The 27,096-nt window shown below is 42.6% G+C and overlaps 2 protein-coding genes across 2 annotated transcripts in view; one reads left to right on the top strand and one right to left on the bottom strand.

Moving 5' to 3' along the window:
* Positions 1-27,096, bottom strand: part of LOC114668486 (transmembrane prolyl 4-hydroxylase-like) — a 38,847-nt gene that overhangs the window by 7,213 nt on the left and 4,538 nt on the right. Inside the window, exons 2-5 of the mRNA XM_028824257.2 lie at positions 23,942-24,023; positions 7,094-7,284; positions 3,163-3,259; positions 2,590-2,752 (exon numbers count right to left, since the gene is read on the bottom strand). Coding sequence (XP_028680090.1) covers positions 2,590-2,752; positions 3,163-3,259; positions 7,094-7,284; positions 23,942-24,023 — 533 coding nt within the window. The remainder of the gene's footprint in view (positions 1-2,589; positions 2,753-3,162; positions 3,260-7,093; positions 7,285-23,941; positions 24,024-27,096) is intronic.
* Positions 15,583-23,680, top strand: LOC114668487 (secreted frizzled-related protein 5). Its single transcript, XM_028824258.2, has 4 exons — positions 15,583-16,156; positions 19,457-19,626; positions 21,415-21,504; positions 22,001-23,680. The coding sequence occupies exons 1-4, from the start codon at positions 15,864-15,866 to the stop codon at positions 22,318-22,320; spliced, it is 873 nt and encodes a 290-aa protein (XP_028680091.1). The 5' UTR covers positions 15,583-15,863; the 3' UTR covers positions 22,321-23,680.

Genomic DNA, 27,096 nt, shown 5'->3' with positions numbered 1-27,096 from the left:
TTGACAGCTCTTTGGTCTTGGCCATAGTGGAGTTTGGAGTGTGACTGTTTGAGGTTGTGGACAGGTGTCTTTTATATTGATAACAAGTTCAAACAGGTGCCATTAATACAGGAAACGAGTGGAGGACAGAGGAGCCTCTTACAGAAGAAGTTACAGGTCTGTGAGAGCCAGAAATCTTGCTTGTTTGTAGGTGACCAAATACTTATTTTCCACCATAATTTGCAAATAAATTCTTTAAAAATCAGACAATGTGATTTTCTGGATTTTTTTTTTCTCATTTTTTCTCTCATAGTTGAGGTATACCTATGATGAAAATTACAGGCCTCTCTCATCTTTTTAAGTGGGAGAACTTGCACAATTGGTGGCTGACTAAATACTTTTTTGCCCCACTGTATGGTGGTTTCTAAAAGTTTTCTGACTTCTTCACCTTGATATTTACTTGGGAAATTGATTTTGTTTTTTTACAAGTTCAATATGAATGTTTCTAGCATGTGTCATGCATGCTTCCTCAGGGAGCAAATCAAGCAGGTAATACCACTTTGGGACATGAGGTGGCGCTGTTGCTAACTGTTCTGTTTCCTTCTCCCACAGTTCTGAAATAGACAGGGCACATGACGTACATAAAAGCCGATCAGCACTGAAATAGGCGTCTTTTCTTGGACCCAAGCCTATAAGGAGGGAGCTCCCATTTACTGACCTGCTCTTAGATGAGCCACTTTAAAACAGACTGGTAACTGGAAACCAGAGACTGCATTTTCTGTTTTGTGCGTTTATGCAATGCCATTGTGCGCTTGTTTATTTAAGCACACAAATTAAACGGGTTGCCCGGTTGAGGCGATTACATATGTTCAGAATATTCTGCATGATGGCACATTGCAATACTCTCTCCATCTCCACACAGCTGCTGTCACTTGCTCAAACTCTTGTTTTTTTTTTAATTTGTGACTCCCACAGAGAGTCCCTCAAAACGAATGTTTTTGCAATTCTCCATCTCAGTCAGTAACACATCACACTCATTTAAGTTTCATTTTTTTGCCTTTCTTCCTCTGCTCTTCAATGGTTTGCATTAAAGACATCACTCAGGAACGTGGGCAGACATGTATGCATAATTAGATCATGAATATTCAAAAAGGTGATTAATAACAGGAGGTGATGGAGAATGGCTAAAAGCACATGCAGGAGTGTATAGTTTTAAGTTGATCGGAGATTTATAAAGGAATGGTGTGGCATGTGACATACCTATGGTTTTATAAATCTATTTTTTCGTTTGCACATTGTTTTTGCCTTTCGGATGTAAGCAAAATTATAGTATGGGATGTAAGCAAGGTTTTAAACATAAGGCCCCAGCTCTGATTGTTCTCCTCCTTCATTTTAAAATTATTGTGAGAATTTTTTGAACATTCTTTGGGCCCTTCCCTCTCACAATTTGTGTAGGCCGAGGCCTGCTTTTGAGTTTGGGGTAAAAGGTTAATATTGGTTTCTAACCTTGAGGGAAGACTAGACTTAGAATTAGAGCCTGAGAGCCTGCAGGAATCATACCACTGATGACATTCAAGTGTTATTACTGGTTGTCACTTCAACGCCAGACACCTCATATTCTCTAATTTATTCCTTTCACCCCATAATAGGTTTTATTCCCAGTGGTCAATTCAGCCGTGTACTCCATCTGTTCTGCTGAATGAGAATGAGTTTTTATTTCAGGACCAGAGGATGAAACCAGAACAAAGACAAGAACTATGACCAAAGAGACAAAGCTATCTTTCGCCAAGTCAGAAACAGGAGACAAGAATCAGAATCGTGAATAGGAAAGTAAGTCACAAAACTTAGAACGAAAATACAGAAAAGCACACATTAAGTCTTCTAGTGTTATACAAAACACAGATACCTAAACAGCGCATAATTGACCGATTTTAAAGGGTAGCGCCGATGACACCACAGGAGCATGCTACTGGGGACTTCTGGGAGGTTGCCTCAGCAAACAGCCGACGCGAAAGTCATAAGACGGTGCCGCTTGTTAATATTCAAAATGGCACCACGATAAGAGGCTAAAAAATTACACATTAGTCAGGAACCAGAATAGGAAAAAATAAATGCCTTAATCAAATTCTTTGACCTCACAAACCCCAGCATACCCACCAAGAAGTCCAAAAACTCCTCAAAAAATGAATAATGAAAACCATTCCCGATACCATCTGAGACCCAGCGTTTGTTTCAGTCCTCAATCTCTTCCTGTTACTCAATTCAAGAACCAGAATTCCCATGGGCCTCCCCTCATGGCCGGAGCCTCAGCATTTTATTACTCTTCTTCCAAATTCAATTTAAGCTCCCAGAATACCCTTTGGGCACTTCTCATTTTGTTTAAGTCCTGGGGGTCCCTTTAGCGTCTCCTCCATTCAATCCAAGATCCAGCATTGCATTAATCTTCCTAGTCTGCTGTGAACCTCTTTCTTCCCTTAAACGTCAACCTAGACCTAAGACTTAGCATTCATTTTAGTTTACCCACTTGTGAGCTGAGCCTCAGTACTGGAACAAATTTTGCATGTCATCGACAATTACCCCCCGCCCCACTTTTAAATATTTAGCACTTACCTCTGCCTTAGCTGGCGTAGTACATGATGTGCCCCCTCGCCTTGATACAGCCACGTGTGCTTGCTGTTCCGGACGAGCTGGCTCTTCTCTACCCCTCGCTGTTGCATGAAGTGCTGAAAGGCACTGGAGTTGAGCTTCTTAAACTCCTCAAGACTGAGAAGCCCTGGAATGAACAGCAATAGAACTTTCTCTCAGATTCCACAAATAAAAAAAGCTGTTGAGCGCAGAGAGGTGCCACACCGACCAGTTGTGCAGGAGGCGAGTTCAGGGCCAGTGGATAAGTGAGGGTTAAACAAGAAGCTGCGGCGGCTGTTACTCACGGTTGTGTGCACATCCGCCTGTCTGAAGGAAGTTCCCATCTGGAAATGGGTCTGAGTGTCTCCGCTGGTAACAGTGGGGGAGATTCTGCTGGGCGCAAAGCGGGAAGGCCGTGGTATATTGTGCATTAATGAGACTAGAGGGGTCCCATCCGGTTTTATGACACGTGTCAGCATGCATCACGTCAAGCCTGGCGTTGCTTTCGCCAGCAGCTTCCTGCATGACCAAGGGTTCACTTTAAATCCAGACACTCACCATCTCCATCAGGATCAGCTTTAAGTCCAGCGTACACCTCCCTGATGTTCTCTGGAGTGAGCCAGATGCCGTCTCGCACCCGTGAATGGGTCAGAACCTGTAATAAGACACACACTGTGACATGCAGAAACCAATTCTGTTTCAACTCATTCTTACTAGTTAGGAGGCATTGATTGCACCCAAAAATAACAGGTAATGACCACCCACCCCAGGTATGATGTCTTGCTGACCAGATGCCATCTGATAGTCTCATATCAGCCCTAGTGCAGGTGGCCACATTGGAAACTGCAAAATACAGCCATCCATTTCTGAAACAAGATGGTGGGGTACAGGACTTTCTCCCTGTGACTTCTAAGGGATTTCCTCTGGGTACTCTGGATTTTCTCCATCTTAAATATGTTCGGCAAATTGGCATCACTAAAGCTGTTTCTGGTCTCCTGGAACTGGATAAGTCTAATTTTTCCTGGCAGCATCTAGCACAAGGTGACAAATTATTCAACTTCTAGTTATTGGGTACGACTACCCTACCCTGGATGACTACTTGTTGCCAGACCATGCCAAATTTACATAAGTGAAACTGGGGGGCTTTGCCCCGTGCTCGCTTCATTCGACTCTGCCTGTGCTACGCGCCAGCCACTTCGTGTCTCTGCTGCTCGCGTTGTGAAGAGGGGGGCTGAACGCACCCCAAGGAGATGCGATTGCTCCTCTGAAACCCCCTCTTAAACGGTGACACAATGGGAAACACATACAGTTTTTTTTTTTACCTCCTCTTTGCTCGATCAGCTGCTGGCTTGCTGCTGCTGCCGTGCCATCATGATCTGCATCTCGCACAGCTCACTTCTGTCATATCACCTATGTCAATATATTCAATCTCTTTTCATTTCTACCTTTTCATCAATAGCGCATTGAATTTTGATTTCGTGTTTGGAATTACATTGTGACAATGCAACGTATATCTGCCCGTGAGTGAATATCATTTCTTTCTCTCTACAAGAAATGTGTCTAACATAATCACGCAGGACTTTTCCAAAACTCTTTGCATAAGCTGTTGTCTCGCGGAGCTTTTGAACCCGGGCGTAGTTACATCGCTTAGCACAAAGACTCATCTCGCGGGACGTGAAAGTGTCTCTGATACAGTTACATCTCATCTCCTTCCAAGATTTTTTTTTTTATAACAGAGAGAAATGCAAGCCTTTCAAATTTAGGGAATGCGAGATGGCTTTTCAGTACAGTCACGCTAGCCCCTTTTTCTGACAGCCAAATCGTGTGCTGTCTTTATGACGAGTTTGGATGCAATATGTGCCCTTTATTTCCTTTTATAATTCTGTCATGGTAGATGAAAACATGAGACATCAGATCAACAAACTTCTCTTCCATCTGTGAGTTCCAAAACATCACCTTGTTCCTCGTTGCCGCATTCTATGCATTGCACTTCTCGCTGAGTAGTTATTGGTTGTCAGCTCACGTGCACACAGACAGCCAACCCTATAACTAAAAACAAAACCAAACTGTTGGAGTGATTCACAGTCTAGTTGGACAGAGTCACTCATTATGTCAGACTATGTAACAGGCTGCGGACCCCCGTGACCCTGTGTTCGGATTCAGCGGGTTGGAAAATGGATGGATGGATGGATATGTAACAGGCCATCACAGGAACGTGCCACCTACTGCCTCCGACACTCACTAAGATCATATGAATGAAGGTCATTTCTGAAAATTGCTGGAAAAGACGTCAAATGTGACATGGCCTTACGCTTGGAGAGGAAGCCAGGCTGTCACCGGATACACTTACAAAGGGTCAGTTTAGAGCGGGGGTCCCCAACTTCAGTCCTGGAGGGCCCCAGTGGCTGCAGGTTTTCACTCTAACCCTTTTCTTAATTAGTGCACTGTTTTTCCTTAATTAGCAGCCAAACAATAATGAGACAAAAAATAAACCAAAACATGACCAGCAAGACGTGACCAACATTGTCGATCATACAATATCTGGAAATAAAGAAAGGTGAAGGTCTCAGGAATGCTGATCTGCTCTGGTCCCCAAAACAATTTGCCAGTGCTCTTAGAAAAAGAGAAAATCAACAGTGTTGGAAATGTATGCCATTGCACAAGGAGAGTAGCAACAAGCCATGGAATTAAAGAACGAGTTTAATTAACAACAAGACTTGGCACCTCATTAAGCAGCTGGTTGGAGTGAAACTGGTTGGAGTTTGAGGCCCTGACTTAGTTGGTCTTCTCTTGGCTCACTCACTTCACATTTCATTTCTGTTTGGGTGCCATTTAAGGATAGAAATGAAGCAATTCAGAGGAACAATGAAGAAATGCGCGGGAACAAATATTAAAAAACACATCCATTAAAATGAAAGGTGTTAATTAGCAGCAAAAACAGGTCACTAATTAAGAAAATGGTTAGAATGAAAACCTGCAGCCACTGGAGCCCTCCAGGACCGGAGTTGGGGACCCCTGGTTTAGAGTTACTGTTCAGCATAACCTGTGTGTGTCTGAGTCTTAAAATCCTGAAAGAAAGTTGAAAAATGTACCTATAATTTTATTCACGTTTCTTTATATTTTTATCACATCTTGTTCAAGATTCTACAGTATAGGTTCTTAAACTATGAGTTGTCTGAATTTTGGTCACACCTAGCTGTGATTTCCCAACAGTACTTGCAAGGGGTCGCCACAGGCCATTGCTATGACCTGTGTTGGTGATTCTCAAATGAGTGTAACCCAATCCCACCCTCCCACCAAGCCAACTTGGATTACTGTTGACGGAGATTCGGCAAAATTGGGATGTGACAAAAAAAAGGTCTAAGAACCACAGTTCTACAAAATGCTACTCTGGATGCCTGTACCCTCTGCACACTCAAACTGGGTAAGTTAACTCTAATCGGTTGTGACCAGGCTGTGTTTGATGCTCATGTATACAGCTAATTAGATTTTGAGCACCTCTGCTTATTTCGTGTAGGTAGCTACCGTATGAAACTGACCTGAAGTTGAAGCCAAAATGTAATTTTTTCCAATTTTTTCAAATATAACACATGAAACAGATACATAATGGCTATATATATCGGCCTAGTACATAAAAGGTGGAAAAAGTATCACCCTGAGGTAGAGATCATCCATCCATCCATCCATTTTCCAACCCGCTGAATCCGAACACAGGGTCACGGGGGTCTGCTGGAGCCAATCCCAGCCAACACAGGGCACAAGGCAGGAAACAATCCTGGGCAGGGTGCCAACCCATCGCAGGACACACACAAACACACCCACACACCAAGCACACACTAGGGCCAATTTAGAATCGCCAATCCACCTAACCTGCATGTCTTTGGACTGTGGGAGGAAACCGGAGCGCCCGGAGGAAACCCACGCAGACACGGGGAGAACATGCAAACTCCACGCAGGGAGGACCTGGGAAGCGAACCCAGGTCCCCAGATCACCCAACTGCGAGGCAGCAACGCTACCCACTGTGCCACCGTGCCGCCCGAGGTAGAGATCAGTTGTATAGAATTCTTTTAGCTTTGCAAGGGCTCTTGTAATATTGCTTGCTGTACAAAAAACATTTGGTAAAGCTTGACATGGCCTTTCTTAAAAGCTGACATTTTTCAGGTAAGAAAGAGAGACGGTTTGAGATAAAGCAGCTGTACTCAATAATCCGAATGCTGGAGAGTGGCGATGTGTTGCATTTTGATTTGCCACTCAAGTAAGAATTTCATTGTACTCTAGTCTTTCCACATAACAGTAATGACCTACAATCCTATATATCCTATCATCTTATAAAAGATACAATTAATCATTACGTAGTAGTTGTGCATTATTTCAATAGACGCCAAAGTTATTGATATGATGCTATATGCATCTTATCTGCTCCACTTATTACCATTGTCTTTAAGATCCTACAGGACTGTGCATATCACAAACACTCAGGACAGTCACCTCTTTCAGCTGCAGTTGCCCGTCCCGGTTGTGGTCAAGCAGGTGAAATATTTCCTCCTGGCTAATCTGCAACTGTTCAGCCAATTCATCGCCTCCCTCAGGAATCATCACCTGGCTCTCCTGCAGGCCTTTTAGTTTGGCCAAGTGAATGATGAGACGACACTCCTCCTCTGACAAAAAGCCTGGGATCTCTGATGAAAAAAATAAATAAAAATGACATCCACATAGGAGATGAGAAAAGCTGGAATGAATACAGAAGAATGTGTGGGACACCTCTGTTATGAAATAAATAAGAGGGAAAGCATCTCCAATTATCACCTCAGGTAATCCATTTAAGAGCTTAAACAAGAGTGGAAACACTTCCCAGTATCACATTAGAAACAGCAGCTATGATAGAGAAGTAAATGGAGAGGAAATAACAGTATGTTGTCCTTACTGTAAATCAGCAATCAACAGCACATCAAGGATCTGACCTCCTGCACTACTAGTTCTTATGTGAGTTCCAAAAACCCACCACTGCTCAGTTCTTCTCCATCCGAGTTCATGCATGTTCCCTATCCAAATCTTTAAGGAATTTTCCATCTCTCTAATTCTATATAAGTTCCTATGCTCCCAGTTATCAGTGAGCTCTGTATCTGAGCTTCTTCATGTCCCCGACCCAAATTTAAACAGGACTATGTGGTGAGTGTATTGGCACAAAAATGGCCGCCATCTTATCTTTTAAGTGGATGCTGCACAATGATGCTGGTTGAAGTGGCTCCCTATTGTAATATAAAGTATTACAATTTGAGGAGTTAGAAACTTAATGACGATAATTACTAGTATGTCCCAGTTTTCACAGAGACCCTACAAATCTCCTTACTTCTATTCTATCTGAGCTTCTTCGTGTCTCCCATCTAAACTTGAAAGAGAACTTTAATACCTCAGTACTTTTTGATCGTCAGGCCCTTCCAGATCTGACTGACCCCCTGCAATCTTCCCCCACCACCACTGCCCCAAGACCCACCAGGTTTACTGCTTCACTGTATTTCATTTTCTGTATTACCAGTTGTTTCGACAGTTCTATTTTATTTTAGCTTCTAGACCCTTCTCAAACTTTCTTACAGTTCTTGCACCTCTGGTCTTATTTGAACTACATTTTTTTCACTCATGTGTGAGATTCAGCATTATTCCAATGCTTGTTTGAGACCCCCCTAATTGCCCCCGTCATATATGACCACCAGGAAACACCAAATTTCATACAATCCCTCCAAACTGCAAGCTGAACCACTTCAACTCTACTGCATCCAAACTCCTGCCTATGAAACCTGTCATCCTCCCAGTCCTATCTGAGACCCTACAACTCACACTCTACCACAGTATTTGAAATTAGAAGTATGTCCTCACCTCATTTGGTTGTACCTAAGGACTTGCATCTCTTTTCCGTCCAAATATGTGACACATGACTTTGTAGCATTTCTATCTGAGACCCTAAATCGCCCAGTTATATTTCATCTCCAGCACCATCCAATCTTCACTAAGCCCCCGCCAATCCACTCCCCCTCTCAGTTCCAAGGCCTACAATATCTGAACTTCTACACACCTCACAGACATCACCCCGTTTCTACCGTATCCTGGCTCCTGCATGTCCAAATTTACAAATGAACTGGCATACCTCTAGTCTGATGGGAAAACCAACATCCCCCAAGTTCATTTGGCCACCAGCACCTTCAGTTCTCACTGAGCCCCTACAATTCACTCCCGAGTTCAAGACATCCGAGCTCCTCTACTCCTTTATAGTTACATGATAGCCCCTGAACACCAATTGCGCTGTATTTAGGCTGTTGTGCCCACCCCAATGTACGAGACCTGGCGATGCTAAATGTATTTGACAGCTTGCATCCATTAGGTGTACACTGTTTCACCTCCAGTACCCCCTAGTTCTCACAGAGAACCTTACACCTAAGCCTAGTTCTTTCAGCTTTACAACAGCTCCTGCACCCCTAATTCTCTCAGATCTCCTGCACTCTAGTCCCCAGATCTATAATAAACCCAAAATCACTCCTGCTCTCTTTAAGACCCCATGCCCCCAGCAGTAACCTAGACCTCTCAAGCTGTGGTGTAACTCTAAACAGACAGATAAGCAGCTCACTTCTCAGCCCACGCCTGCCATTGTACTGATCCGGTGTGTGTGCTTCCTGACGGCAGCCGAGACCACTGAGTAAATCCTCAATTAATGACAAAGCTAAATGCTCTGGGACTGCTCCAACTTGTTAACACCATAAATAGAAGCTGTTAGTGAGACTGACCCAGCTCAGACCCCAGCATTTTCAGATGATGAGGGAAGAAGACAAGTTACTGTAGTTGGCATTTTTAGGTCCATTGTAAAAACTCTCTTGACAGAGTAAAATAGTAAAGGAATATGAAGACATTAGTGTAGAAAAGGGTTCTTATAGTCATGGAAGACGGTAAAGTGGAGGTGGAAAGAGCAATGGACAGCCACATAAAGTTCTGGCCTATAAGGGCCATAATCCACTCACACAGCTTGATTAATGAAGACGTTCTAAAGCATGAAGCTCAGCTTGCGAATAAGGGGCAGAAAGCACCCTTGAAAGGACAGAATTCTGAAAACGTTTTCAAGGACATCACAATTGCCACAGACAGAAGACAACTCAATCAGATTTTACATGTGTACCAACAGTTACAAGCATCACACCTGGACTTTAAGAGACAACGATTGCAACAACTAAAGCTATAGCCACCTGATTTGAATCGTTCAGACTGTATATTTTTCATATCAGACATTTATGCCTGTTGTTCACAAATACCCAAAAATAATGGTAAAAATACAATTTGAGTATTGCTTTGCTGAAGTTGTCTTGATGATACCGACATTTAGCAATGACTAGTGAGTGTTAATATTATGAATTTTGTTCATTTAGGTTTAAGTTCTTTCAGGAGTAGCAATTCGAGTACGGACTGGAGGTGACTCAGCAAGGGAAGGCTTTCAAGCAAGTCCTCGGGATCTGTTAGAATATTTGTGCAGTCCTTTCAAAGGAAGCTGTCTGGATGGAATTCCAGCAGAAGTGCAGCTCTTGGCCTTTGCTAAGGTATTGTGAAGTGTAACCCTTTTAGGGAAAGTGAGCCAAGGGCAGCGATAGGCCTTGGGCTTCTGTTGAGGTATTCTTACTTTGTATTTGATTTGTGACCTGGCAAGGGCAGTGACAGACAATGGTCTGTGATGAGAAAATGTCACATAGATAGATAGATAGATAGATAGATAGATAGATAGATAGATAGATAGATAGATAGATAGATAGATAGATAGATAGATAGATAGATAGATAGATAGATAGATAGATAGATAGATAGATAGATAGATAGATAGATAGATAGATAGATAGATAGATACTTTATTTATCCCAAAGGGGATTTCACATACTCCAGTAGCAGCATACTGATACAAAAAACAATATTAAATTAAAGAGTAATAAAAATGCAGGTAAAAACAGACAATAACTTTGTATAATGTTAACATTTACCCCCCAGGTGGAATTGAAGAGTCGCATAGTTTGGGGGAGGAACGATCTCCTCAGTCTGTCAGTGGAGCAGGACAGTGACAGCAGTCTGTCGCTGAAGCTGCTCCTCTGTCTGGAGATGACACTGTTTAGTGGATGCAGTGGATTCTCCATGATTGATAGGAGCCTGCTGAGCGCCCATCGCTCTTCCACAGATGTCAAGCTATCCAGCTCCATGCCAACAATAGAGCCTGCCTTCCTCACCAGTTTGTCCAGGCGTGAGGCGTCCTTCTTCTTAATGCTGCCTCCCCAGCACACCACCGCGTAGAAGAGGGTGCTCACCACAACCATCTGATAGAACATCTGCAGCATCTTATTGCAGATGTTGAAGGACGCCAGCCTTCTAAGGAAGTATAACCGGCTCTGTCCTTTCTTACGCAGAGCATCAGGTACTGTGGGGTGTACACTGTAAGAGATGGTCTTGCATCCCGGCCAAGACTGTACAGGGATTGTTACCTGGCTGGGTAGCCAGTATAGTGAAAGGACAGGGGAAAACAGATCACTTGGGTTATATTTTCATCTAGACCACCAGGTGGCAACACCCACGGGTTATGGCACCTTTACAGATACCCACAGGGCACTTTGGGAATGGCAGTCCCATAGGAAGGATCCCTACTTTTTTGTATTTCCACTGGGCTAAGCCCTGGCACCAGAAGTACTCCCAAGTCTGACAGCGAGTCAGAGCTGGGAGGAAGGAAAGCAACACTCGCTGGAGGGAGGTGGACGGAAAAAGAAAGGAGAAATGAGAGAAGAGAGAACTGCATTTCGATTGTGTAACCTTGAATAACTTGGCAAAGTATTTTCGTATAATAAATCAAATATTCCAACCTGGGACTTTTGTTTGTGCTTTTGTGTTTGGGGTTTGGGGCTCTGTGGCTCCCTCTATCTTTCACAACATGTAAATCAAGACTAACAATTTATGCATTGCCAGTATTATCTTGTCCACCAATATAAAAAAGTACCTTTCGTAAACTCTTTTACACAATAAATGAATATGGCATGATAGTTGATGCTAGGCATGTTGGTTCCGTCATCTCCAATAACAGCTTTTTACCACACAACAGTTTCGGGTGGATGGGAAATTGCACTGACACAACACGTTGCCTCAAAGGTTTGCTGAAAATGGTGCAAAAAGCAAAAAACTACCAGTGATAGGACAAAAACAGCTTGTGCATCAGTGGAGTCAAACAAGAATTGTGAGAATTATACAAACAAAATCGACGTGCCATAACAGGCAGATCACTTGATCCCATCTCAACACTGGTGAGAAGGATATCATTTCAGGACACACCACTTATAAAACTTTGTCTGGAATGGGCCATGTTGAGTGCCAACACTACTGGGGAAAAAACAAATCAGAATTATTAAAACTGGACTGTGCTGCACTGGAAAAAAGTTGCTTGGTTGGATGATTCAGGTCCTTTTTACACTATGATAAATGAAGGATCAGAATTTGAACACAAACAACCTGGTCATGGAACCATTCTGTTTGGTGCCAACACTACTGACTGGTGGTGGCAGTGTGACTATGAGGGCAATGTCTTCCAGGCACACATTAGATTTCCTGATCCCCACTCAGGAATGTTTGAATGGGAAGGTGTATCTATCTAAATACCGTTGCTAACCAATTAATTCTTTCATGGATACAGTTTATTTACAATTATATGGCTGCTTCCTGCATGATAATGTACTACGTCTGAGAACATGACACCAAGCTTTCACTACTTCAGTGGTCTGCACTGTCCCCAGATCTTAGTCCTAATTGGCATCTTTGGGATGAGGTGGAAAGGGCTGCTGGCACCAGTTGCACAACATGATCATTTCTACATGGTACAACGTTCCTGCACAATGCATCCAGGACCTTGGAGAATCCATGTCCAGACAAATCCAATACTGATCTGCAGGCCACAGGATGCACAGCACCGACAAGACAGGAGTAACTAGTAAAGACTGACTTACTGTATAGAAGGCTGCACAGTCAAGATACTAAGCATACAGTGGATTCCAGATGTCTTCAAACCCCTTCAATGTTTACACATTTTTGCTATATTGCAGCAGTGTGCTAAAACCTTGAAATCATGAAAAATTAAATGTTTTCAAATTTATTAAAAATAAAACCTGAAATATCACCTTGACACAAATATTGATCATCATTGAGATGTTTCTACACCTTGTGTGGAGTTTACCTGCAGTTAAGTCAATTGTCTTCGCATGAGTAGGAGAGGCACGCACCTGTCTATAGAAGGTCCCACAGTTGACAATGTTTTTCAGAGCGAAAACCAAGCTATGAGGTCAAAGAAATGGTCTGTAGAGCTTAGAGTCAGAAATGTGTTGAACCACAGACCTGAGGAAGACTAGAAAAGTAGACTGCAGCCTCCATAATTTTTAAATGGAAGACGTTTGGATCAGGCATAAGTCTTCCTAGAACTAGCCAAATTAAGCAATCCTGGGAGAAGATCCATGGGAAGACAGGGGACTAGGAACCCAGTGATCTTTCTGGCTGAGTCCAGAGAACCTTTGTGGAGATGAAGCCATCACTGCAACACTGGACTTTATGAATACATATGAAAATGATACATGAAAGCCCATTTGGACTTTATAAAAAGACACTTAAAGGAATCTCAGACTATGAGAAACAAGATTCTCTGGTCTGATGAAGCCAAGATTGAACTGTTTGGCCTAAATTCTAGGCATCACCTCTGGAGAAAACCAGGCACAACTGTACAATACCTTTCCAACAGTGAAGCACTGTGCTATTGGGTTGGTTTTCAGTGGCAGGGACTGGGAGACTAGTCATGGCTGAGAGAAAGATACACGGAGCAAAGTACAGATATATTCTTAATGACAACCTACTCCAGAGCGCTCTAGAAAGAACAGGACTATAACCCTAACTAAGCACAGAGTAAAGACAAAACAGGGGCGGTTTAGGGTCAACTCTGGGAATGTTCTTGAGTGTCCCAGCCAGAGCCCAGACTGGGACCCAATCGAACATCTTTTGAGAGACTTGAAAATAGTTGTCCATTGACAGTGTCCATCTAACCTGACAGAACCTGAGTGGATCTACAGAGAGGAATGACAGAAAATCCCCAAAGTCCAGGGGTGCGAAGTTTGTCGTGTCAGACCCAAGAATCACCACTAAAGGTGCTTCAACAAAGTACTGAGTGAACTGTGTGAACACTTGTGTCAATGTCATATTTCAATTTTTTATTTTTAATAAATTTGCAAAAGTTCCTAAAATCTTGCTTTCACTTTGTCATTCTGGAGAACTGAGTGTTGCTTGATGTGGTGGAAAATGAATTTAAATGATTTTAGCATAAGGCTGCAACATAACAAAATATGTAATAAATGAAAAGGTCTGAATATTTTCTGAAGTCACTGTATATTGATTATCTATCTATCTATCTATCTATCTATCCATCCATCCATCAATCCATCCATTGTCTCCCGCTTATCGGAGGTCGGGGCGCGGGGGGCAGCAGCTTGAGCAGAGATGTCCAGACTTCCCTCTCCCCAGCCACTTCTTCTAGCTCTTCCGGGAGAATCCCCAAGGCGTTCCCAGGCCAGTCGAGAGACATAGTCCCTCCAGCGTGTCCTGGGTCTTCCCCGGGGCCTCCTCCCGGTTAGACGTGCCCGGAACACCTCACCAGGGAGGCGTCCAGGAGGCATCCTGATCAGATGCCGGAGCCACCTCATTTGACTCCTCTCTATGCGGAGGAGCAACGGCTCTACTCTGAGCCCCTCCCGGATGACTGAGCTTCTCACCCTATCTTTAAGGGAAAGCCCTGACACCCTGCAGAAGAAACTCATTTCAGCCGCTTGTATTCGCGATCTTGTTCTTTCAGTCACTACCCATAGCTCATGACCATAGGTGAGGGTAGGAACATAGATCAACTGGTAAATTGAGAGCTTCGCCTTGCGGCTCAGCTCCTTTTTCACCACGACAGACCAATGCAGCGCCCGCATTATCTATCTATCTATCTATCTATCTATCTATCTATCTATCTATCTATCTATCTATCTATCTATCTATCTGTCTGTCTGTCTGTCTGTCTGTCTGTCTGTCTGTCTGTCTGTCTGTCTGTCTGTCTGTCTGTCCTGTCTGTCTATCTATCTATCTATCTATCTATCTATCTATCTATCTATCTATCTATCTATCTTCTAACCTGCTTATCCATTTCACGGTCATGAGACCAGCATTCTGCGAAGGATGCCAGTCCATCACAGGGCACACTAACACTCATTCGTATTTGGTAGGAAAACCTAGGCAGATAGAGGGAGAGCATGCAAACAACACACAGAGTGTATCCCATCTGGCATTTCAAAGTTGGTGTCTAAAGCTAGGGAGGTAGCAGCACTACCTACTAGGCCAGATTGATGCTATTATTGTCATAAAATTCCCAAGCATTTCTCCGTGGCTCTTAAATGGTCAAATTGCAGCAGGAAGCTTTACAGTTAAATAGGCTCCTATGGTGCTGGCATGCTAACAGAGGGCAAGCCTCTCACCTGAAAAGCAGTAAGAATGAGCAGGAGATGGTCATCTTTGTTTTACCGGGAGCTCTGTGACACCCCTGCCATTCACTTGCAAAGTGACTCTCACTAGTGTCATTGAAAAGAAAAGAAAGACTTTCGGTTTCCCATCATGAAGCCAACCCCCTACCAGTGTCCCAGCTCCGGAGAAACAAAAGGGAAGGAACTTGTCTACATCCTTCAAATAAAGAATTGGAGGCAGCACACAGTCTTCACTTGAACATCAGATCATGCTGCACTGGCCACCACTGACCACCAGAACTGTACTTTTCTTTTTTCTTGTCAACAACAAGGGATATGAGTAAAAACCACCAGTAATTCCGGGATGCATCTGTAGCTGTTTTTGACCATAATGTCTGTGCCAAAATTATTGGAATTTCACAGTCCGAGTAGGCGATGTTTAATGATTTGCTTTCCATGAGCGGCTTTAATTTCCTCTGGCAGAACCCTCTGCTGGCTTTCAAAGAAAATCAAAGGAATAGGGACAGTGGAAAATAAAAAAAAGGAGCACGGAGGCTGTAGCTCCGCACCCTGCTGGGAGACTGAGGAAAGGAGTGGAGGTGGTGGGAGGCGCTGTCAAAGCTTTAGCTCCACCCCTAACCTATAAGTGCACCTGAACGGCCTGTCAGCCCATAGGCAGCAGCTGTCTCCCTCATGTTCACTGGCTCCCCCTGATCCTAGGCAGTATGCTCCTCTTGTGGACGGCCCTGTTGAGCTTATTGCTGGAACTGGAAGCAGCACGGCCAAGGAACTCCTGGGACCTGGGCAGCTCCACACGCTGCGTACCCATTCCTCCAGGCATGGTGCTCTGCCAGGACATCGGCTACACCGAGATGCGCCTCCCCAACCTGCTAGAGCACGACACACTGGGGGAGGTGACACAGCAGGCTGCCAGCTGGCTCCCTCTGCTGGCTAGAGAGTGCCACCCACATGCTAGAATCTTCCTATGTTCTCTTTTTGCCCCAATCTGCCTTGACAGGTAAGCACTACTTTTATTTATTTATTTTAAAAAAGTTGAAATACTGTTATGTTCTTTCAGCACATTATGGGGACAGCAAAGAGCTCCTGTCTTGAGGATCTGTTACCGCATGGGACAAACTCAGTATGGGCAGTAAAAGGTTCTTCAAGAAGAAGAGAAATTCAGGGGCAGTAAAGAATACTCTTGAAATATTCTTCGTCCTGTCTTAAGGTGTGCATTTCCAAGTGTGGTCTGCTACTTCTAGTGAGGCATACTAATCATAGCACAGTGAGAAACAGGGCAGTAATCTCTGTGAGTGAATACCGACCCAGAGTGTTAAAGTAACATGGGTTCAGTGCCAATTGGGTAGCTACCTCTGTGTAAGCAAACTAATCAAGTGTGATCATGTTTTGTCAGCTCAGGGCTACAAAGGCAGACTGGTTAAACCACCTCTATGCTGCCACACTGGTACAAGAGAAATCACAATATACCGCTCTAGGGGTACAGCAAAGAGTTGAGTCAGCCAACATTGTGCCGGTGTAGTCACATTGGGGGATTCCATAGATATAGTGCTAAGCCGTGCTTACATTATGCAAGTCCTTGGATACAGTGTGGAGTAGGCAGTCAGCAATGTGGAGATTTACCAATCTAGTCAAGTCATACTGTCTGCCAAGTAGTGCAGGGCCAATATGATGAAAGCAGCTTTGTTTTGGCATGCCAAACAGAGTAGGATCCTACCTTGAAAAGCCTTGCCAGCCACCTCTAAATAGGCATACTGATCAGAATTGAAATCATGTGATTGCAGTCCAAGGCCACAGTATCAAGTGAGAAAGCTACGAGTATACCAACACACCAGTCCAAAGGGTAGAGTGCTGAGGTGGGCAAGCCACTTCTCTGAAGATACACTGATGAGAGTATAAAGTTACAGTACGTAAGCATAAAGGCAAAGAACCACCCTGTGAAGCCACCTTTAGTCATGTGTACTGGACAGAGTGGCATATTGTTCAGTGCCAAGCAGGGCAGTTCAAGTTAGATGTGTCGTGTACAATATCTTCTGAAAAACTGACAAATTTGTAGAATTTCTCAACTGTAATAAGTTCAAGACATTTATGACCAGACACAGCAAGCAGTCTCATCATATTATGGAACCTCCACCAAGTAGGAGAAACTCTTTATAAGCTTCATTTTGTAGCCAAAAACAGGTCAAAGGTGTGCTTTGTCAAAGAACTCAATTCTAGTTTCACCATTGCACACATTTTCCCAAAAAACTTTGGTTTCTCTAGGTAGGTCTGAGCAAAGATCAGGCATGCCTATTTATGTTTGTCTTTCAACAGTGCGGTCCTCCTTGGACTTCACTGTTTAGTGTGTGACATATGGTATCAACCACCACTCCAGATCATTCCAGGTCAACTTTAAACTCTTTGAATGTTTTCTGCCGTGTTTTTCAACAGTTTGCACTAACCTGCAAAGACTTTTTGCCACATCATGGGAGATTTTTGACAGTTCCACAGGCAGCATATTTCTTAATAACATGGGGAAATTTTGCACTTTTATGTTTGGAGATAATCGTTTTTCTGATGGTCTCAAAAAGAGTTCTCTAGTCATCTGCATGCTCACTAAGGAGCAAAGACTGAAAGTGACCTTTTTAAAAGCAATGAAGATCATCATTCTTTGGTTAGGGTTAGGGTTAGGGTTGCCATGAGAGTGCTGGTAATTTATTGAAGGTTGAGTCTAATTTCACTGCAATGTGAGTGAAGTTCTTCCAATCAAATGAATTAGAATAATTGAAAAGGATGTCAGCAATTGAGTTATTGTAACTTTTTAATTTTCATACCAGTTCCTCATATTTCCCTTATATAATTGTTACTGTTAGACCCTGTGCTGTTCTGCTTCATACAAATGAGCGGACAGTTTAAAGACTAAAGATGTTTCTCTGCTTATGTGTATGCATACTGATCACAGCGCGGCAATGCTATGCCATGTCCTAATCAGCACAACTGCCAAGTGTTAAATGAACAGAATTACTTTATAACAGGGGTGTCAAGCTCAGATCCTGAAGGGCTGCAGTGGCTGCTGGTTTTCACTCCAGATACCTTCTGAATTAGTAACCAGTTACTGCTGCTAATCTAACAGACATCTTTTGCCTTAATTCCAATTGATTTGCTTAATTATTTGTCTTCCTTTGCCAGAAGCCAAATAATAAAGAGATGCAGAGTAAGCCAACAGATGGCCAGCTAACCCAGGGGTCTTTGTCTCCTATTTAGTTGTTAATGAAACCAATTGTTTAATGCAATGGCTTGTTGGTGTTCTCATTCTGCCATATCAGTCATTTCCAAAACTATTTTTCTTTTTTTCTAAGATTATTCAAATGTTTTTCAGACCACAAACTTTCACTTTTTTAAAAATATTTTATTGAGATAGATATAGTATGAAAGACATACAGTAGTTGCAAATAGAATTTGAGTTAGCCTTGTCATCTGTTGTCTAATTTTTGTTTCACTGCCTGGAATAATTAAAATGCCAGCAAACTAAAATCAAGGCAACATAGTATGTTCCATTAACAATAGTAATTGCTGATACTTACTAATGGAGAAAGTGGCTGGAATGAAAACCTTTAGACACTCTTGGACTCCGAGTTTGACACCTCTGAGTTAGTTTAACACTGGTGATTTTGCTATGTAGGTATACTACCAGGCATGGCTGTTACCTCTGCGTAGGTATACTTTTTGTGGCTTAGTTATGCTCTGCTAATGTAAGAGTCAAGTGGTAAAGCTGTGTCTGTATAAGGATACTGGTTGATTGGGGTCACAACTTGTGAGTGTAGTTTCATAGTGCCCATGCTGAAAAGCCACTTCTGTGCAGACACATAAACTAGCCATCAGATTAGGTGACACAATGCTTCCTGATCCATTGATAAACTGGTAAGGTGGTCCAGACACCAGTTTGAAGATAAGAGCACAACCCGTCAACATATCTAAAAGCTGATTCTGCTTCAAAGAGTGTTGAATTGAGGAGCACAAAGGAACATGGTGCCTCTTAACATCCTTCACAGAAAATGCAGATGAATTTGTGCTAATTTTACTCTAAGCTTGGCTGCATAAAGGTTTTGTGTTTCTTTAAAATGGTGGAGAGCAGCAGGAAGAAAGTGACTCCATAAAACACCCCTCAGATATGTTGCAAAAGTGCAACAAAGACACTATGAAGTTGGTTGGGCTTTCACTACAACGCGCTGATGGAAGAAGATGAGGGTTTGGCACTGGACACAGCGCAGACAATGTCTACTCTGCATACTCCTGATCAATTCATTGTGTTCTCCTCCAGGTTAATCTACCCCTGCCGCAGTCTTTGTGAGGCAGTCAGGTCCAGCTGTGCTCCAATTATGGCCTGCTATGGCTACCCCTGGCCGGAGATTCTAAACTGCAACAAGTTCCCAGCAGAACACCTCATGTGCATCTCCTCCATATCTAACCAGACATCTTCAAACCGACACGGTAAGGTTGTGGAGGATCAATGATAAGTGGCCATACTTGCAAGGTTGCTTGTCCTGAGACGTAGGAAATCCATGTTTGGATTGTGTTAAATGAAAAGTGTACAAATATACAAGGAATCCAGAATAAATAAATAATCTTGGTAAAAAGGTGGGAACATATATAAGAGGCAAATAACAGTATGGCTCTGCATACCTCAGATTATAATGATGTTACCCAAATTTCTCGATGCATGCTCAATGACCAAGTTAGAGAAAGTTGATTCTGTTCATCTGGACATAGTTTTTTTTTCGATATGTTTCATCACTCATCCAAGCAAAAGTAAGACTGGAGAAACCTGCAGTCAACTGAGACTGAGGAAGTCACTTGGATGAGTGAAGAAACATATCGGAAAAAAAAAAACTATGTCCAGATATACAGAATGAACTTTCTAGAATGTTACCCAAACACCAAAAATTTATATGACACATGTGGCAGTTGAACTATGGGCCAAACGACACTCTAATGTGGTTTATCTATCTATCTATCTATCTATCTATCTATCTATCTATCTATCTATCTGTCTGTCTGTCTGTCTGTCTGTCTGTCTGTCTGTCTGTCTGTCTGTCTGTCTGTCGGTCGGGTCGGTCGGATCGGTCGGTCGGTCGGCTCGGTCGGTCGGTCGGTCGGTCGATCGAGTTCTATCTATCTATCTATCTATCTATCTATCTATCTATCTATCTATCTATCTATCTATCTATCTATCTATCTATCTATCTATCTATCTATCTATCTATCTATCTATCTATCTAATGACAAGTGCCAAGGACTGTATCTTGCTAGTGTTCAACACATATTATACTGAAATACGCTACAACTGATCAAGTAAACAATTTGGACAGGAGTTTAAATAACAAGCTGGTTAAGTTTGCAGATGACAGCCACACTAGGTGGATAAACTGATAATCTTGACTCCATTGAGTCATTACAGAGGAACATGAACAGCATACAGACTTGTGGCAGATGAGATTTAATGCAAGTAAAAGTATTACAAGTAGGAAGTAAAAATGTTAGGTTTCAATACACAACAGGAGGTCCCCATTATGAGAAGGGTTTAGGAGTCCTGGTGGACTCAACACTACCTACACCCAGACAGTGTTCAGAAGCAATTAAGAAGGGTAACAGAATGTCAGGAAATATAGAGCAATGAGTACAAGACCAAGGAGGTTGTGCTCAAGATTTATAACGCACTGGTTAGAGCTTATCTGGAGTACTGTGTGCAGTTCTGATCTTTAGGTTACAAAAAGTCCAGAGAAGAGTGACTAGGCTGATTCCAGGGCTATGGGGGATGAATTTAGTGGAAAGATGAAAAGAGCTGAGGCCTTTACAGTTTAAGCAAAAATGGATTAAGAGGAGACACGATTGAAGTGTTTAAATTATGATGGGAGTTAGTCCAGTGGATCGAGACTGTTACTTTAAGCTCATCAAGAACACAGGGGGACAGTTGGAAACTTGTTAAGGGTAAACTTTGCACAAACATTAAGAAGTTTTTCTTAACACAAAGCACCACTGACACTTGGAATAAGCTACCAAGTAGTGTGGCAGACAGAAGGACTTTAGAGAAGTTCAAAACTAAGCTTGATGCTGATTTTGAAGAATTAAGCTGATAGGACTGACAAGTTTTTTTGGGATGAATGGCCTGTTCTCCTTTAGATTGTTCTAAATGAGTAATGGTACCATCTTCACCTCTTAATATGTTCTAGGGACGAGTCTCATGAATAGTGGCTAACATCTGTTTCTTTCTCTTTCCAGTGATACCACGAGCAAGCTGCAGAGACTGTGAGCTGAGAGAAGCTGCATCGGTGAAGGAAATCCTGGACACTTTCTGCAGTAATGACTTTGGTGAGAGGTTCACGTTCTACCCACTTCTCTCTTTGCAAAGGTCTGAGAGATCCTTCAGAGAACCACACTCCATGGAATGTATCTGCTCCTGGGAGTATATTGTATATATATATAGTATATTGATTTGATATAATTAGGTTTAGTAGCAGGTGGCAAGGTGACCCAGGGGATAGCGCTGCTGTATCACACATTCTACATCCTGGTTCCAGATTCTGGGCATGGGTATTGTTTGTGTGGAGTCTGTATGAACACCCTGTGTCTGCATGAGTGTGTGTGCTCTGTGATGGACTGGTGCACTATTAAGAATTGTTTCCCTCCTTGAGTAAAATGTTACTGGAAAAAGTCCTGGATCTTTGCAATTCTGAACTGCAGGTCAGAAAATGGATGGAAGGTTCATAAACAACTATAGTTTAACAAAACAAATAAAAAATAGAAATTCTATAGAATGTTCACTCACTCACTCTCTTATTCACCTTCTCACTTCCTTTCTCTACAGCAGTGAAAATCAGAATCTCAAAGAGCAACTTCAGTTCACCCAGCATTTCCCAATTCAACATGGATGCACGAATAGATGTGTTGAAGCATGGTCCCCTGCTACGGGGAGAGATTCGGCCAAAGTTGCAGCGATGGTTGGACCTGGACATTACCTGTGTGCAGAATCTCATGCGAATGGCACAGTCTGGTGTTTATATCATAGCTGGTAAGGTACAGGGTGACCGGCTTGTGGTTAACAAAGCCTATTCCTGGCACCGTCGAGATAAGAATCTTATGGCAGCAACACGCAAGTGGAAACAGCACCGCTGCCGGAGTCAGTGACCACGATAGAAGTAAATTTTCAATAACCAAAAAGGCAAGCTAAGGAGGGGCTTTATTTAGCTATATAACCTTTCATAGTGCCCACTGCTCTAAACTAAAGAGAGCACCTTTCAGGGTGAGAAACCAGCGCTTAGCACTTTACATATCAGATGCACTGCAGCACCCAAAGTTAGGTAATGAAAAGGTAAGCAAGGACATTAGGGTACAATGACAGCATGCATAGGCAGTAGTCACTCATGTGGACTGTCCATACTCCACATAAGAATGCATCTCCCAGTCTCCTATTTAGCTTCCTAATAGATAAGCAACTTCTTGTTGCTGAAGCTTAGAGATGCTAGCAGTGGGATAGTACTGAGGAAGAGTACCCCAATTTATCCTACAAATAGTCCAGTTTAATCTGTCATTTGGACACTATCACACCATACCCAATATAACATCCAGGTGAGGCAGCATTACCAGGTGCCAAATTCAGCCTCCTAGTAGAACAGTAATTCTCAGTGCCCAACTTAACTTTCCAATGGGACAGTATTGCCCAGTGCCTAATTTAACCTCCAAGTAAGACACTATCGCCCAGGACCCAGTTCAGCTTTCAAACTGGACATTGCCACTTGGTGCCCAATTCAACCTTCTGGTGGAACAGATCTGCCAAAGTGCTCAGTTCAACTTCCCAGTGGGACTGTGTCTCCTATTTGCCCATTAAGCCTTCAAGTACAGTAGTAAGAAATCTCCCAGTCACCCACTCAGTATCATTGTTGGTTCAGCAGCCTAACACTTTTGTGTCTTCCAGTTTCCCACTCAGTCCACTAGGAGCAACAATTCCACAATTGAAAATTTCCAAAAGTGCAATTCCCTCAGGCATACACATATCCCTTCACTGAATCACTCAATACAAACAGCACCTTCCATTCACCTGTTCATTCATCCCGCAGGAGAGCATTTTGTAATTTCTTAATTTATCATCCTAATATCTCTCAGTTGTCTAGTCTGTCATCCCTTATGGCGGAATTTTCCAGTACGTTTACTTCCCTCTTTCCTGCATCAACAGACTTCTAGTTGTCCTTTCAATCTCTCTAAAGGGGTATGCCTCAGTTTCTCATTCAGCCTTCCCCGCAGAATGCCCTCTCCCAGTCATTCATATAACCTGTCAGTAGAATTACATCTCCCAGTAGGAAAGCACCTACATGATCAGGTAATCTTTCCACCCCCATACCTCCCAGTAGCACCCAATTCTGCCTTTAGTAGGAATGTGTTTCCGGGCCACCTTATCAGTCTCCCACAACGATCAGCACAAAGTTGGCCACTCATCTTCCTAGGGATTCAGAATCTCCTAGTCACCTGGACAATTAAATTCCCTTTGCATAATCAACCAAACTTTGCTTCCGAGACACTTATCTCTAATATAATACTGACAAAAGTGCATTTCATTTTCCCCCTCCCTGTTGTCCTCCTTGAATAAGCCAACCCTCAGGACTATGGGTGTTTAACATCAAAATGAGTAAACTTACTGACAGACGGTGATATGAATTGATTGATACATCCGGATAACCCACGTCTAATCCTGAAACCTCAGTACAAATCACTTGGAATTGCTGCTTTAAAAGGTACAGAATGGCAATCTCACCAAAGAGCAGGGGCTTCAGGCTAAGTGTCTTCATCTCATGGACTCTGCCAGGAGTCAACTGCACCTTTTGGACGTGGCCCACCTGTAGAGAACAGGAATATCATTACACAGAAATACCAAAAGTTTAAAGCACCACAGCAGTACCCATCATGAAAGCTAGCAAAATCTCCATGGTGTTGTGCCAAGAGGTACTACCTGCTAGGCACAAAAGGATGAGTTTGAGTCTTTAAACATCTCTTAGAATGTATTTAGGTAGAAAATAAATGGGGTGTAGGAGTCTAAAACAGTGGAAATAAAACTGCAACAAGTACACAAATCCTGAAAGGTTTGTTCACCCTGTACCACATGTGCAGCTGCAGTGGTTCTGCATATCATCTTCTTCACTGACTCATACAAGTGTCAGCAACGGGTAAATTCTGATTTTCACCAATGGGCTCCAAGCCAGGGCCGCAGTGGCTTGAGTCTGTCAAATGCTTCAAGTGGCACTCTGACTGAAATAAACATTGTCAAATGATTTGTTGGAGAGGGGGAAGATGATTGCCTTGGACTGGCTGCCTCTTTATCAGCAATCCTGCATTCCCTGCGATAAGAAGAGACTCATCGCTGAACTCTGAACCAAACTGCAAAGCTGTTGTCTTCAATTCCAAAAAAAGAGAAATAAAATTCACTGTTCTCAGCATCTTTGGTAGCGTTGCAAAAAACAATTTCTTATTCTCAAAGGTGGATCTGCCCCCCAATAAGTTGTGCTTTGATGACGTAAATGAAAATGAAATTATGTCTGGTAACTCTCTGAGCTAATGAACACTCGGCCATGAAGGAATCACACTTTATTTTTGGAATTTGTCTTCACATACAAGTCATCTGTGAAGAAATTAGCGCTTAAACACAAGACAGGCCCTTGCCAGCAACTCACATCTGTGATCATACTTGTGGCAGATAAGAGAATGAGATTAAAATAGAAGAAGCAAAATGATGAACTTAAACATTCCACCAAGCTAAATTCCTAGGAAAAAGTTATGGAAAGTCGGAATCCACCCACCCAAGTGTCCTGTCGTGTTTTGGAGACTCTTATATTTCCACAAAGTGCAACTGAACACTCATGCATCTCATCTTTTGGCTTTACTGGACACTTGCAATATGGGAATGAGCAGGAAAAAATGACAAACGCCAGCAACTCTAGGTTCAAAGCAGGTACTAACTAACCCCGGCTGGGACATCAACTTAAACATGACTGGCTCTGTTAAGAGCAAGGCTTTCATTTAGTCACATGCTAACAAGAAAAAGATTAATGAAAATAGCCGGAACTGGGAAGGCTGGTGGATATTTGACTCCAAAATGTAAAACATTCAGGGTTTTGTGCCACTAAGTGCACTAGTACATCATCTGAATATTCATGTGGAGATAAAAAAGTGCTTTCAAACCAATGTTTCAAATAAAATAAGTAAAACGTTAAAAGGTTCTATTGTATTTCAGTTTCTGTAAAAATTAAAAGTTACCACAACAATTTTAAACCATCCAGTTCAGGAATGGGGGTTGGGGTATGGGGCAGGACTCTGTCCTGGCAGCACAAGGTGCCAGGCAGGAAAAGGCCATGGACAGGGTGCCAGCCCATCACTCAGCCCACCCATGAACACACCTAGAACCAGCAAAGGATTTAAAGCCTGGATGCTACTAGATTGGTGATGCAGCACTGTTAATCAATACAGAACCGTGTTGTTCATCTCAAAGTTTATGTTTTTTTTAATAAACTAGGGGGCTTTTCCCCCTTCTCGCTTCACTCGCCAACCCCTGGGCCTGTGCTATGCGCCAGCCTCTTTGAGGTTCTGCCGTATGGGATCACCACCAACTGTTTCAGTATTGTCTATTGATATGCATTTCACCAATCTGCCATGTAACTGTTAGACATTTTTGGCATTAATTCATTTGACTTCCTCGCTTCTCGGTGCTAGGATTGCCTTAGTACTCATTTTTTCTGTTGATAACTGTTCGTGATGAAATTCTTCAATAAGATTTGGACATAATACATCTTCGTTAATTGGGATCTTAAAGTGAGGAAAACATTAAAATATATAAGAGCTGAGAGAGCAGGAACTGTGTCTGTCAAAAGCTTTCACATGAATGAGAGGTGAGAGGACCATGTGCGTGGTTGAAAATGGTTGAGAAGAGGGCAGGAGTTGAAAAAATCTCATGGCCAAAGTCTCAATTGATAGATGAGGGGCTTATTTTAGCTCATTTTCTCCTAGGGCAATACTAGTATTGATTTTATTCTAGCATCTGTCATTTTGTATTAGCAAATATTTTTAAATTATTGGGTAATGGGCGGCACGGTGGCGCAGTGGTAGCGCTGCGCAGTAAGGAGATCTGGGTTCGCTCCCCGGGTCCTCCCTGCGTGGAGTTTGCATGTTCTCCCCGTGTCTGCATGGGCTTCTTCCCACAGTCCAAAGACATGCAGGTTAGGTGCATTGGCGATTCTAAATTGTCCCTGGTGTGTGCTTGGTGTGTGTGTGTGTGTGCCCTGCGGTGGGCTGGCACCCTGCCCGGGGATTTGTTCCTGCCTTGCGCCCTGTGCTGGCTGGGATTGGCTCCAGCAGACCCCTGTGACTCTGTGTTCGGATTCAGCAGGGTGGAAAATGGATGGATGGATGGATTATTGGGTATTACACTATTGGATATACTTTCAAAAACGTTATGTTTAAGAAAAATCATTAACAGACTAACGACTAACACACATCGGTCGATGACATTTTCATATCACTGAAATTGGAGTCTGCTGTGTATGAAATCTTTTGAGCCGCCACAAACCTTTGCCCAATTTTGACTCCATTGTAAAGTGCTATTAAAGAGCAAGTATTTAATGTAGTTTACTAACACGAGTAACTGAATTCTTTTATCGCTACTACATTTTTTTTTATTTTATTCATTTCATTGTAATCATTCCATACAAATAGATCATTTTTACAAAAAATAGGATTGAAAACAAATCAACTCCCACCCCTGAGAAAGAGAGCCTGGCCAACGGAATAAAACTTAAAAATAGTAAAAATAAATAAATTGATGAGTTTAATAGGTGGATACAGATAAATGGAGAAGAAAAAGAAATGGGAAGAGAATCTGCTTCCTCAGTGCTTTAAGAGCTTATTCTAAAATGTTATTGA

The sequence above is a fragment of the Erpetoichthys calabaricus genome, chromosome 18 (genome assembly GCF_900747795.2).
Source record: "Erpetoichthys calabaricus chromosome 18, fErpCal1.3, whole genome shotgun sequence".
Taxonomy (NCBI): Eukaryota; Metazoa; Chordata; class Cladistia; order Polypteriformes; family Polypteridae; genus Erpetoichthys; species Erpetoichthys calabaricus.
This window is presented reverse-complemented; position numbering and strand designations above follow the sequence as displayed.

What these genes read in the sequence shown, in the direction of transcription:
- LOC114668487 (XM_028824258.2), top strand. Translation starts at nt 15,864, where the DNA reads ATGCTCCTCTTGTGGACGGCCCTGTTGAGCTTATTGCTGGAACTGGAA. An exon ending in GACATCTTCAAACCGACACG is followed by an intron (nt 19,627 to 21,414) that starts GTAAGGTTGTGG and finishes TTCTCTTTCCAG; the next exon opens with TGATACCACGAGCAAGCTGC. An exon ending in TTTCTGCAGTAATGACTTTG is followed by an intron (nt 21,505 to 22,000) that starts GTGAGAGGTTCA and finishes CTTTCTCTACAG; the next exon opens with CAGTGAAAATCAGAATCTCA.